This window comes from Saimiri boliviensis, chromosome 2 (assembly GCF_048565385.1).
Source record: "Saimiri boliviensis isolate mSaiBol1 chromosome 2, mSaiBol1.pri, whole genome shotgun sequence".
Classification (NCBI taxonomy): Eukaryota; Metazoa; Chordata; class Mammalia; order Primates; family Cebidae; genus Saimiri; species Saimiri boliviensis.
Window position 1 is genome coordinate 96,571,962 of NC_133450.1, and position 14,504 is coordinate 96,586,465.

The 14,504-nt window shown below is 37.6% G+C and overlaps 1 protein-coding gene across 2 annotated transcripts in view; it reads left to right on the forward strand.

Moving 5' to 3' along the window:
- ERO1A (endoplasmic reticulum oxidoreductase 1 alpha) overlaps positions 1–14,504 on the forward strand; it is a 51,975-nt gene that overhangs the window by 24,174 nt on the left and 13,297 nt on the right. For both annotated transcript variants that reach the window (XM_003930585.4, XM_074393929.1), the window contains exons 7-11: positions 3,119–3,239; positions 6,343–6,389; positions 8,931–8,942; positions 13,003–13,029; positions 13,145–13,237. In XM_003930585.4, the coding sequence (XP_003930634.2) occupies positions 3,119–3,239; positions 6,343–6,389; positions 8,931–8,942; positions 13,003–13,029; positions 13,145–13,237 (300 nt within the window). The remainder of the gene's footprint in view (positions 1–3,118; positions 3,240–6,342; positions 6,390–8,930; positions 8,943–13,002; positions 13,030–13,144; positions 13,238–14,504) is intronic.

Consider the following 14,504-nt stretch of genomic DNA (forward strand, 5'->3'; position numbering starts at 1 on the left):
TATTTTAACTTTCATTAAAAAGTATCATTTGGAGTCTACAATGTGCTGTACCAAGTGGGAATCAATGATTCATTTCTTTTTTTTTTTTTTTTTTTTTTTTTTGTGAGACGGAGTTTCACTCTTCTTACCCAGGCTGGAGTGCAATGGCGCGATTTCGGCTCACCGCAGCCTCCGCCTCCTGGGTTCAGGCAATTCTGCCTCAGCCTCCTGAGTAGCTGGGATTACAGGCATGCGCCACCATGCCTAGCTAATTTTTTGTATTTTTAGTAGAGACGGGGTTTCACTATGTTGACCAGGATGGTCTCGATCTCTTGACCTTGTGATCCACCCGCCTCGGCCTCCCAAAGTGCTGGGATTACAGGCTTGAGCCACCACGCCCGGCGCAGTTCATTTCTTATATATAGGTAGTGTTTGTTGAAATCACTTGCCCATTTGTATTAGTTTCTTCCATTAAAAAAAGATGAATATTTTAAAGAAAGCTTTAGCAGGAATAAATAATGGATGTAAATGGAACGTGAAATATAGAAGGTATTTTCAGAATCCTAATTGGAAATTTGAGCTTTTGTCAAAAACAGGTTCTAGTCAGTGATAGAAAACAACACATCATACAGGTTTTTGTAGGACATATGTTTTCTGCTTCTAGGGCTGGATATCAGCATCTTTCTGTAAGGGCCAAATGGGCTCTGAAATGCCTACACATTCTACAAAATGTGTTTGACTAGTTTTCTATGAAAAAATTCAGGTTCCATTCAGTGATAGGAACAAGCGCATCTTAAAAATTCTTGGCACAAATATAATTATAGTAATATTTAATATAATTATTGTAATATTTTAAGTATTTGTATAATTAAGCTATAATTGTATAATTGTACTATTTATAGTATAATTATAATTAATATAGTAATATTTTTTATAAGCTTGAAGAAGTATTTACAGTAAGTAAAATTATGAGGCAACAAATGTTTATCTCTAGGTAGAATATTTAAACATTTAATCATTTCTTTTTTTTTTTTTTTGAGACGGAGTTTCACTCTTGTTACCCAGGCTGGAGTGCAATGGCACGATCTCGGCTCACCGCAACCTCCGCCTCCTGGGTTCAGGCAATTCTCCTGCCTCAGCCTCCTGAGTTGCTGGGATTACAGGCACGCGCCACCATGCCCAGCTAATGTTTTGTATTTTTAGTAGAGACGGGGTTTCACTATGTTGACCAGGATGGTCTCGATCTCTTGACCTCGTGATCCACCCACCTTGGCCTCCCAAAGTGCTGGGATTACAGGCTTGAGCCACCGCGCCCGGCCTTAATCATTTCTTGGTGGTTAGTTTTTTTCTCTTAAAGTACTGGATACTGGCCATTATTTACATATTTTAAACATCAGGGTCTAAGAAATGAATTTATTATAATTTATTCTGTGAGGCAATTGTCTTCAGTATTAATTGAAATGAACAGTTATCCATTCCTGAACTAGAAGATTCCATCTTAATTTGATTTTTAAGTCCTATATTTTGTTTTTCTAGTTATTTTAATTGCCACTTCTGCATTGAACTCTGCTATTTTAAGATGCTGTCATTGTACTGCTTCTAGAAGCAATGTTCCCCCTAATTTATGCCTAATATACTGTGAATTGGAGTAAAAATAACAAAGCTTAGGGTTTTTTTTTGTATTTGTTTTTTAATAATAAAAATGGGTTTAGTTCAGAGCTTGATGGACTCTCCTGTAAGCACTTTTGTGCTCATATTTTTGTCATTGACTTTGCTTGCATCAAGACTGTTTTTGTCTACTTTTTCATTCTTTGTTGGCTCATATTGTTAAGCTTTATATATGAATAAAGTATTATTATATTACCAAATAATTTCCCAAAGTCACTGGAGGTCTATGGTCCATCTTTTTTTTGAGACAGGGTCTCACTCTCTTGCCCAGGCTGTGCAATCATGGCTCACTGCAGCTTGGACCTCCTGGACTCAAGCGACTCTCCCACCTCAGCCTGCTGAGTAGCTGGGACCACAGGCACATGCCATGATGCCTGGCTAATTTTTGTATTTTTTATTGATGCTTGGTGTTTCACCATGTTGCCCAGGCTGATCTTGAACTGCTGGGCTCTACCCTCAGGCCTCCCAAAGTAATCTACCCTCAAGCCTCCCAGAGTACTGGGATTACAGTCATGAGCCATTGGGCCTGGCCTGGGGCCATGTTTTTTGTTTTGAAGTTATAACACGTTATAAATGATAAATAAGTAACAGGATCTGGATTCTAACCTGGGTGTTCTGTCTCCAAAGCCTATTGTCTAACTCTTCTGTGATGTTGGTTGTTTAGGTTGCGTCCAATTTTTCCTTTTATAAATGATGCTGACACAGAATCATTCTGCACTGTAACTTTTGCTTTATGCCAGGTTGGTAGCAGATCCTGCTGGTAGTCATCTAAGAAGAAAGTATTTGGTAACAAGCAGTGTGCAATACTAATACTCCTTAATTTACTGTAGTTATTGATGAACTACTGTAGTTAATGTGGAGGGAAATGTGTGTTGTATTCTTTGTCTGGATAGCTTGTAAGAATTGAATTACTATGTTTCTTTGATTCTAAAATTCACATATTTCTATTTTTACAATTCCTAAAATCATCATAATGTTTTTGTAGCCAGTGTGTACAATTAATGTGGTTGTGTGTGTTTCTCTCTCTTTTCCTTCCTTTCTTTTCTTTTTTTTTTAGACAGAGTCTTGCTCTGTTGTCCAAGCTGGAGCACAGTGGCATGATCTCAGCTCACTGCAGCCTCCACCTTCTGGGTTCAAGCGATTCTCCTGTTGCAGCCTCCCAAATAGCTGGGACTATAGGCATGCACCACCACACCTGGCTAATTTTTGTATTTTTAGTAGAGACAGTGTTTCACCTTGTTGGCCAGGCTGCCTTCCAACTCCTGACCTCCCTTTGCCTCCCAAAGTGCTGGGATTACAGGCATGAGCCACTGCACCTGGCCTCCTTCCTTTCTTTGTCCTGAAAAGTTGTTTTAAAATCCCTGACACATTGTTATATTTGTGGTGCCTTAGAATCAATGGAATACAGTCTTGTATACTAGCTTTTTAAGGTAACTGAGGATAAGATTTAATAAGACGTTTTATTTTACAGACATTCAGTCCCCTGATGCTGAATATGTAGATTTGCTTCTTAATCCTGAGCGCTACACCGGTTACAAGGGACCAGATGCTTGGAAAATATGGAATGTCATCTATGAAGAAAACTGTTTTAAGTATGTGTCATTTTCATTTAGAAAAATATCAAATTCACTTGGTTAAAAGATGTATTTCTACAAGGAAACATGGCTATTCATTAATCCAGTTTCCTTCTGGGGAATTATATAGATGTGAGTTTCCACAAATTTTTCCTTTTTTTTTTTTTTAAAGAGTTAGAGGAGTATTAAACTTTTATGGAAGTATTGTAGGTACTTGACAAATGTTCCTTGAGTAGATTACAGGATCTTATTTTATAGATGAGATAACTTAAAGCTGGAGAGGTTTGCTTCATTTTCCAAGATCACATGGTTAGTGACAGTGTAGAGAAAAGAATCTATAACTCTTAAATTCTCTCTTTGGTGCTCTGTACTCCCCTTTCTGTGGCTTTGGTTGTTTTACAGTTAAATTGATTTCAGAGGACAATTATAATAGGTACCATTTTTGAGTGCTCACTGTATACTAGGCATTGTGGTAAGCATGTTACATACATTTTCTCCTTTAGTCATTGCAATACCCTGTGGTGCAGTCATCACTGTTTCATAGACAGAGAAATAGAGGGGTTAAATGATTTGTTCAGTGTCAACTAGTAAGTGAAGAGCCCACTTTGTACTGGGTAACCATTATGCTGGAGGCAGTTACTGGTCACTGGGTGTCTGAGAAATGCTTCAAGTTACTCACATGTAAGCCTTGAGGCGCTAAACAGTGCACTTACGTGTTTTTGGAAAGAATGTATGTGCGAGCATGTTGTGCTATCTTAGAGATGGAAAGAGTTCTGGGAAAATTTTTAGTGTTCCCAAATACGGGGATAATATTATATATTTCACTTTTTATAAGTCAAACATAAATATGAGATCAGTAATTATGCTTACACCAATAAAATGTCATACTGTGGTGTGTTTGTTTTTTTTTTTTTTTTGACTTGAGTTTCTCCAATTTGGAAAGTAGAGAGTTTTTATTAATTACTTATTTCTGCCATGTATTTTATTTATTTATCTTATTACTAGAAATGTTTGATTTACTGACTTAATGATTTACTTTAAAGGTTTTTTTTTTGTTGTTGTTTTTCATTTTTTTTTTTTGGATAGAGTCTCTGTCGTTAAGGCTGGAGTGCAGTGACTCATCTTTGCTCACTGCAACCTCTGCCTCCCAGGTTCAAGTGATTCTCCTATCTCCGCCTCCCCAGTACCTGGAACTACAGGAACACACCATCACGCCTGGCTCATTTTTGCATTTTTAGTGGAGACAGGGTTTCACCATGTTGGCCATGCTATTCTTGACTCCTGACCTCAGGTGATCCACCCACCTTGGCCTCCCAAAGTGCTGGGATTACAGGCGTGAGCCACTGCACCTGGCCCTGTTGTTGTTATTTTTAATGTGAATTAAGAAACCATGAAGCATTTGTTACATTTGTATGACTTTTTTTTTTTTTTTTTGAGAAGGAGTTTCGCTCTTGTTACCCAGGCTGGAGTGCAATGGCGCGATCTCGGCTCACCGCAACCTCCGCCTCCTGGGTTCAGGCAGTTCTCCTGCCTCATCCTCCTGAGCAGCTGGGATTACCAGCATGCGCAACCATGCCTAGCTAATTTTTTTGTATTTTTAGTAGAGACGGGGTTTCACCAGGATGGTCTTGATCTCTTGACCTCGTGATCCACCCACCTCAGCCTCCCAGAGTGCTGGGATTACAGGCTTGAGCCACCGCGCCCGGCCTGATTTGTATTACTTTTATAGTCATTTTCGTACAAATTAGTATCCTGATTCTCATGATTTGTAATATAAACACTGTATAAGGGGCTAAGTTAATCATATGGTGTATTTTAAAATATAGCTTACATATTCTGTTCTCAAAATGTCTTCAGTTGTACAAATTTTTTAAATGGATGTTAAAACAATCCCTATAGTTTACTAATAATCTGATGCATATTTATTTTGGGATTTAAAAGCACTTTAGTGACATATTAACTCTCCAGAAAATTTCTATCTTTTTCCTACTGAACAAACAACTTTTATTTAAATTTTAACAAACTTAGCCACAGGGCAAATTGATGTATCTAAAGATTACATAAGTGGAAAATAATCTGTACTATTAAAAAAAATTTTTTTTTTTTTTTTTTTTTTTTTGAGACGGAGTTTCGCTCTTGTTACCCAGGCTGGAGTGCAATGGCGCGATCTCGGCTCACCGCAACCTCCGCCTCCTGGGTTCAGGCAATTCTCCTGCCTCAGCCTCCTGAGTAGCTGGGATTACAGGCACACGCCACCATGCCCAGCTAATTTTTTGTATTTTTAGTAGAGATGGGGTTTCACCATGTTGACCAGGATGGTCTCGATCTCTCGACCTCGTGATCCACCCGCCTTGGCCTCCCAAAGTGCTGGGATTACAGGCTTGAGCAACCGCGCCCGGCAAAAAATTTTTTTTAAATTTTAATGCTTATATTATTTTTTGCTTGTCTTTCAGTTGGGATACACTTTGTGCCATACATGCACATATATGTAGATATGTATATATAATACATATAAAAACATAGTAGTGACTCTAGAAGAGCTTGGCTGATACTCTCTCTTCTTTTGTTTAAAGAAGTGATTAGCAAATGACCTGCTGGCTGCTACTGTGGGAAAAGATCAGGAATTAGGCCAGGTGCGGTGGCTCAAGCCTGTAATCCCAGCACTTTGGGAGGCCGAGGCGGGTGGATCACGAGGTCAAGAGATCAAGACCATCCTGGTCAACATGGTGAAACCCCGTCTCTACTAAAAATACAAAAAAATTAGCTGGGCATGGTGGCACGTGCCTGTAATCCCAGCTACTCAGGAGGCTGAGGCAGGAGAATTGCCTGAACCTAGGAGGCGGAGGTTGCGGTGAGCCGAGATCGGGCCATTGCACTCCAGCATGGGTAACAAGAGCGAAATTCCGTCTCAAAAAAAAAAAAAAAAAAAAAAGATCAGGAATTATTATCACTGAAACAAATAGCCACCTTCCCTTAAAGCAATTAGAGAAACTAAATATTTTTTAATCTCAATAAAACAATTTGATTTTGGATATTCAGCAACTTTCTGAGATAGTATCATTTAAAAACAACATGATTGGTAACGTATTTGTGTTTACATTTTAATTCTTTTTGTTTCTAGGCCACAGACAATTAAAAGACCTTTAAATCCTTTGGCTTCTGGTCAAGGTAAGTTACTTATTTGCATTGTTATATTATTTATCAGCTAGGGAACTTTGATTCGAAGGAGGTGGGGGCAAGATAAATGGCAGTAATAGTTGAGGTCATATAATCCACAGTCCTGCTTCCATAGAAGTTATGCTTCACCCTTGCAGAGATTGGCACTTGAAATATTTGTACTTCAGTAAGAAGTATTTTTATGATGAAGTTCATGGTATTAGATTATCAAAAAATAAAGATTAGGATATATATTTATTCTTCCATATATTTTTGCAGATACACTGTGTCCGTTTTAAAAAATTTTTACTCATCTCAGAGATAAATATACAAAACTCACAAATTTTTTCTAAAACTTGAAATTCCTGCATATATTGGGAGTTTGATTTCAACTTTACATGTCTTTAAATTGTAATAGCATTTTTAATACTCTGTTTTCACTCAAGGTCTGGTTCAAATGCTGCTTTTTCCATAAAACTTTCCCTAGTCCTTATACCCAGAAGTAATTTCTTCTTCCTCATGAAGTAATCTTATGCATGTGTTTGTAGTTTTTTTTTGTGGGGGGAGAAGATGAGGGTAGGTGGAGTTTCACTCTTTGTTGCCTAGGCTGGAGTGCAGTGGCGCAGTCTGGGCTCACTGCAACCTCTGCCTCCCAGGTTCAAGTGGTTCTTCTGTCTCGGCCTCCTGAGTAGCTGGAATTACAGGCAGTTGCCACCATGTCTGGCTAATTTTTGTATTTTTAATAGAGACAGTGTTTCACCATATTGGCTGCGCTGGTCTCGAACTCCTGACTCCAGGTGATCCTCTGGCCTCAGCCTCCCAAAGTGCTGGGAACAGGTGTGAGCCACCACACCTGGCAATGTTTGTATTTTTAATTCTTTTGTTTTCCTCTTGCGGCCTTTTCCACTGTGTAGCATTATTTTATTATTATTTATATATCTGTATATCTATTGATTTACCCCTGTACTCTGAACATATGGGTAGCATGTATCTGTTTTATCTCTCAGCATAGAGCCTGACACATCATAGATGGAGTAGTTTGTTAGATACATGATCATGGAAAATTGCTCTCCTCATTGAATGATCTTGTCTACAATAGTGAAGTCGGTTGTTCTTTCAGCAAATGATTATCAACCATTCACTGTGTGCTAGGCACTGTGTAGATGCTAGAGGGGATGTAAAATTAAAATTTACAAAAACCCTGCCCAGTCAGTAATATGAAGAATGGTTTGCTGAGTAAGCCATTTCAGTGTATGATTTCAGACTGTTTTCTTTAGAAATTATATATCCTTATTCTCTTCAAATATGTGCTTATTGATAAAATCTTTAATGTGCTTTTAGCAAAAGTGCTTAGTTCTCATTTTAAAAATTTATTTGAAAAGATGCTTATCTCAAATAGTTAATACATATAAATTTCCTCCTAGAAGGAGATGAGATTACATCATGCCCTAAATTCTGGAAGGTTTCTCTTAGATTGGAAATGAAAAATCTTTAAATAAGGCTTTTGGGTTTATACAGTCACATGTGGTGACTTGGTGGAAGCCATTGATTTAATATCAGATGAAATGCAAATTAATAGAAAAGAGGAGATCATTATGAACTCACATTATGATTTGATAAAGTAATTAACCGCATCACTTACCATAAAGATACATAGGAACAATTTAAATGTTTATTGTTAGGGAACTGGTTAAATAACTTATGGTATAGTGACATAGTAGTAAATAGCCATTTATAAATGTGGCTGTAAATTTTTATTCATTTAAATGAAAAGTGACCAATAACACAGTGAAGAAAAGCAGGTATCAAAATAATATGTGTAATAAATTTTTATAAAAACATGACTAATATATCTATAAACAAAAAAGATATTCACTAAAATGTAAATAGTATTTATCTTTGGGCTGGGTAATTATGAATAATTTTTTGTCATCTTTTAAAAAAATGTATATTTGCAATGATTATATATTTCTTTAATAAACTGATTGCATTAAAAAACTGGGCAAAATTTTTGAAGACAAATTTTCAGTAGTAAATAAGCAGCTGCATACAAAGTACTGTATTATGTATAAGTTGAATCTTATAAATAGCCTGTGAAAATAGTCCCAACTGAGGTTAAATATTATAAGGCCAGGCTGGATGTTTCAAAGCAATAATAAAAATCTTTAATGGAGACTATATTATAGTTTTAGGATAAATAAATGTAGAAAAACTCTCTGCCAGTGAAATAAACATAGGTCCTTCAGATATTGAAGAGTACTCTCAGGTGATGGATTACTTTTTTCTCTCCTGTCAGGCTATATTAAATCTTAGGTGAGCCGAACCTCCTAATGCACACTCATGGAGGTAACGCCATTTAGTCAAATCAGGCATAATTCATATCACCACCAGATAAAGTTGCAGTCACGAATGTCTCACTTTCAGATTTTACTTGTGTGAATGAACTGTTGGACTAAAACTAACCATTATTAAAGTTTTATTTTTATGAAAATGTAGCATTATAAAAGGGATACTGGAAGTTTATTTTAATAAGCATTTTGTTTTGCTTTTCAGGGAAAAGTGAAGGTAAGTACAATTTCTTTATTATATATTACATATATGAATTTGTTTATAGATTCAGATGTTTATTATGGCAAACTTCCCACCTCTAAAAATCAGAACTTAATTTTTACTTATTTATCTGAAAGTCTGGAGGTACTAGCACAGGATAAGGGAAGGTGACTTTTTGTGTCTGGCTTCAGGTGTTAGAAACAGCATGCCTCAGCCTCTGATCATTCATTTGCACGTTTTACATCCTGAAGGTGGAAGTATTTCCACTCCCCACCTCCCCTATTGCCTCAGGCTAGGGAAACATCCTCTGTCTTTTACTGGTTGAACTCTAGGATCTGCTGGGTTTCGAAGGTTCTGGGCATTGATTCCAGAGCTGGCTTCTAAGGTTGATGCTGACTGGTGAATGTAGGTGTCATTGCCAGGTCTAACTAATGCTAAAAATTTCAACATACTTTAGGTTGACTTTGTTTTTTTCTTTAAGGGTGAAATAAAAATGACTTTTGTTATTCTTAAGACCATATGCTCAACAATATGAAAAGACTTAACCCTTAGCTTTAGTCTATCTAGGTGAAATTGCTAAAATGTGAAGTATCACTTTTCTTTCCCTCAAAATCCTCTATTTTCCTAACAGAATTCTTATGAATTGCTTTTGGATTGTGTCTAAATAACAGAATACTAAAGTCTGATAACATTGCTGTTTTATTATCATACTTTATATTATAGTAACTGTAGCAGCTAAATAAAATGCTGACTCAGACCTGTTTGGAAGAGAAATTGTTTAGTAGTGAGATTATTTTTCCAAAGATGTCTCATATTTGCTACTGGTATATGTGATTCTGTAATTTTCAGTTTTGAGTAACCTTCTTCTACCTTGGGCATCAACCTAGTTCTATGCTATATTCTAGCCACATTAGAGGAGGCTACTATGATTTTTCAATTCTATTTGAAGACCTCTTATTATCAGAAAAAAGATCATTAACTTGTGGGAGCCATCCTTAAAGAAACTGTCTTATTTATAAGTATTGATTTCGGCCAAATACCAAAGGGTTATTCCCGACAGCTATCATATTAAGTGATTGTTTAGACCACAGTCAGGTCAACTTGAGAATAGGTACTTCAGGATTATAATATTGAACTGATTCCTGGCAGGGCACAGTGGCACACGCCTATAATCTCAGTACTTTGGGAGGCTAAGGCAGGTTGATCACTTCAGGCCAGGAGTTTCAGAAAAGCCTGGCCAACATGGTGAAACTCTGTCTCTACTAAAAATACAAAAATTAGCTGAGTGGGGTGGCACATGCCTGTGATTGCAGCTATGCAGGAGGCTGAGGCAGGAGGATCACTTGAGGTTGGGAGGTGGAAGTTACAGTGAGCCGAGATGGAGCCACTGCCCTCCAGCCTGGGTAACAGAGCGAGACTCTGTTTAAAAAAAAAAAAAAAAAAAAAGCCCCCAGCCCGCCACACCTGGGTAACAGAGCGAGACTCTAAAACACACACACACACAGACACACACACACACTCTCTCTCTCTCTCTCTCTCTGAACTGAAAATTTCACTGGAAGCCTAGGTCCGGTATTATCCCCAACTCCCTAATTCATGATCAAAAACTTGAAAAAAAGAACCCTGAAGATTTTCGTAAGGAAATAAATCCCTTGTAATCCCACCATCCCCAGGTAATAACTCCTTGCCACTCTTCTAAGCAATTTACAAATAGGATTTCATTTAATTTTTTTCAACAATTCTAGGAAGTATTATTCCTGTCTCTATTTTTTGGATGAAGAGAGGTTCAGCATCTTGACTAAAATCATATGATTTGTAAATAGCAGAGAGTTAAGATTTAAATCGAGCAGTTTGACTCCAGGAAGCATACCCTTCATTACTACCAGATATGCTTCTCTGCTAACATTTTGATATTTATGTTTTACATATATAAATAGTTTTGTCCAATACTTGTCAGCATTAAAGATTATCATATTTTTGTCTTATTAGGTAGGTAATAGTCATGTATCTTTTGTTTTTATTGCCCATAAGCCCAATTTTTTTTTGTTTTATATGGAGTCTCACTCTGTCACCCAGGCTGGAGTGCAGTGGCACGATTTTGGTTCACTGCAACCTCTGCCTCGTGGGTTCAAGCAATTCTCCTGCCTCAGCCTCCTGAGTAGCTTGGGCTACAGGCATGCACCACCATGCCTGGTTAAGTTTTGTATTTTTAGTAGAGACGAGGTGTCACCACATTGGCCAAGATGGTCTTGATCTCTTGACCTGTGATCCGCCCGCCTTGGCTCCCAAAGTGCTGAGATCACAGGTGTGTACCACTGCACCTGCCCAACAATTTTTGTCTGTTATCATTTGTAGTTTTTCCTTTGTGAATTTGGAAATTCATATTATTTGCCTCTTTTCAAGTGGGCATTTTAGCATTTTTATTTAGTTTATGAGCTTTTTATATATTTAGGATCTTATCCCTTTGTTATATTTACAACACACATTTTACCCTGTTTGTGGTTTGTATTTTGCTTTTGCTTATGAAGTATTCTGACAAATAGATGTTTTCAGTTTTTATGTAGTACAATTTATTGCTTATTCCCTCTGCCATTCCTTCCATTACTTTTATGCTCGTTTGGTTCATTTTTAACATAACTGTAACCAACTTTAGCAAAAAACACTGTACAGTGTTTATCATCTCTGTAGCAAATGCATACATGAATCTTTACAGAGTTATAATAATTTTTATGCCTTTTCTATAATATTTCAAGTAGACATTTTAATGTATTGGCTATGTTCTGCATTCTTATTCCCATAGTTGGATGTTATTTGACCATGTAAATCAGTTAGTTAGCATTCTTTCATGTTAATTTCACCATTATCATATTTGTAGAATTACCAGGCATTAAATATATCGACAATGATCTTATTAGGTCATAAGAATATAAGTGATAATTGGTTTTTGTAACATTTCTCTAAATTGCTATTTTGAAATAGTGAATGGCATGTAATATTAGCTAATACGTATAGTACCCCTCTGATACTATCTTCTTTTAATTTTTTTCCAATTTAAAAAGCATGTAATGAATCCTTAATTTTCATAGCATCAGTTGTTATCAAGGCTAAGTATTTTCCCTTTTTTTTTTTTTTTTTTTTTTTTTTTGAGACGAAGTTTCGCTCTGTCTCCAGGCTGGAGTGCAGTGGCCTGATCTCTCTCACTGCAACCTCTGCCTCCTGGATTCAAGCCATTCTCCTGCATCAGCCTCCCGAGTAGCTGGGACTACAGGCATGTGCCACCATGCCCAGCTAATTTTTTTTGTAATTTTAGTAGCGACACGATTTCACCATGTTAGCTAGGATAGTATTTTTTTTTTTTTTTTTTTTTTTTTTTGAGATGGAGTTTCGCTCTTGTTACCCAGGCTGGAGTGCAATGGCGCGATCTCGGCTCACCGCAACCTCCGCCTCCTGGGTTCAGGCAATTCTCCTGCCTCAGCCTCCTGAGTAGCTGGGATTACAGGCATGCGCCACCATGCCCAGCTAATTTTTTGTATTTTTAGTAGAGACGGGGTTTCACCATGTTGACCAGGTTGGTCTCGATCTCTCGATCTCGTGATCCACCCACCTCGGCCTCCCAAAGTGCTGGGATTACAGGCTTGAGCCACCGCGCCCGGCCCTAGGATAGTCTTTATCTCCTGACCTCGTGATCCACCCACCTCAGCCTCCCAAAGTGCTGGGATTACAGGCGTGAGCCACCGTGCCCAGCCATATTTTTCCATTCTTGATTGATTTACTATTTAAATTCTGTATTTTGACCTCATGTAAAACACTTTAACCAGGAAGTTATGAGACTGGGTCTACCTAAGGCAATGCTAAAGCTTTTTAAAGACCAAGTAGCAGACTGGTACTTAACTGAATCCATACCACAAACTTTTCTTCTTCCTTTTGAGAAATTGCATTTAATACTTGGACTGTTAGGTTAAACAATCTTTAAATTGCTGTTTGCCACAAATTTGCTATAATGGTTTAAAACTTTTGAAAAACTTGTATTTTGGCATTTTTCCAGTCTTACGAGTTATTTTTCTTTTGATTTCAGAGAACACTTTTTACAGTTGGCTAGAAGGTAATAAGAAACTTTAAAATACATTTCAATGATGATTTTTTTTCTCATGAGATTAAGTTTATGTCTACAAGATTCACATATGAAATTTTATTTCTAAGTCTCTGCTTTTTCTTAGGCCTCTGTGTAGAAAAAAGAGCATTCTACAGACTTATATCTGGCCTACATGCAAGCATTAATGTGCATTTGAGTGCAAGGTATCTTTTACAAGGTATGTGACATTTGCTTTGATTCACTTTACCACTCTTAATTGTAGATATTCTTAAAATTTTCCTGGCATTGGCCCGAATGGGAAAAGATTGACCTGATTGAATATTAGGCAGTAAAAATTCACTCTTAAATGGTACTAATCAGAAAGGTGGGAACTGTAGATACAGTTGAACAGTTAAATATATTCTTAGCTTTCTTCACTTTCTTTTAAGAAGTTGCTCAGAATTGTACATATCACTTTGGAAATATTCTTTTGTTTTCTTGTGGAAATTTAAATAGCTCCTAACAGCACAGTCTGCTGTTGGATAAGCAGTATTGTATCAAAACCTTTTCATTTGTGTGTCAGTATCAGGCCTGGTGTTTAAATGGGTAAAAGCCTTTCCTGCTGCTGTTTATGCTTTAATACTATTTAAAATAAGACTGGTTGATTTTCTTTTTTTTTTTTTTTTTTTTGAGATGGAGTTTCGCTTGTTACCCAGGCTGGAGTGCAATGGCGCGATCTCGGCTCACTGCAACCTCCACCTCCCAAGTTCAGGCAATTCTCCTGCCTCAGCCTCCTGAGTAGCTGGGATTACAGGCATGCGCCACCATGCCCAGCTAATTTTTTTGGATTTTTTAGTAGAGACGGGGTTTCACCATGTTGACCAGGATGGTCTTGATCTCTTGACTTTGTGATCCACCCGTCTCGGCCTCTCAAAGTGCTGGGATTACAGGCTTGAGCCACTGCGCCCGGCCGAGACTGGTTGATTTTCATCAGTACCATATTTCTTCTGGAATTAAAATATTACAAATCTTGGGAAACAAAATATAGAAACTTCCATTTTATTGATTGATTGATTGCTTGGTTGATTGAGACAGGGTCTATTGCCCAGTCTAGCATGCAGTGGCCAGACTTAGCTTGGGAGGTTCTTGGCTTTGCCCAGGAAAATGTTTGAAGGCCAGCTGGTGGCGGCAGGGTACAGCAGCAGCAGAGGTACTGCCCCTCATGGAGCAGAGCTGCCCTATAGGCAGTTTGCCCAGAGCAGCAGCTCATAGGCAGTTCTGCAGTCATATTTATAGTCTCCTCTTTATTATATGCAAATTATGAGGCAGATTATGGAGAAATTTCTAGAAAAAGGGTAGAAACTTCTGGGTCATTGCTATGGAAAGGGGTGGTAACTAATGCATGTTGCCATGGGAATGAGAAACTGACATGGCACACTGGTGGGTGTGCTTTATGGAAAGCTGCTTCCGCCCCCTCCCTGTTTTAGCTAGTTTTCAATTTGGTC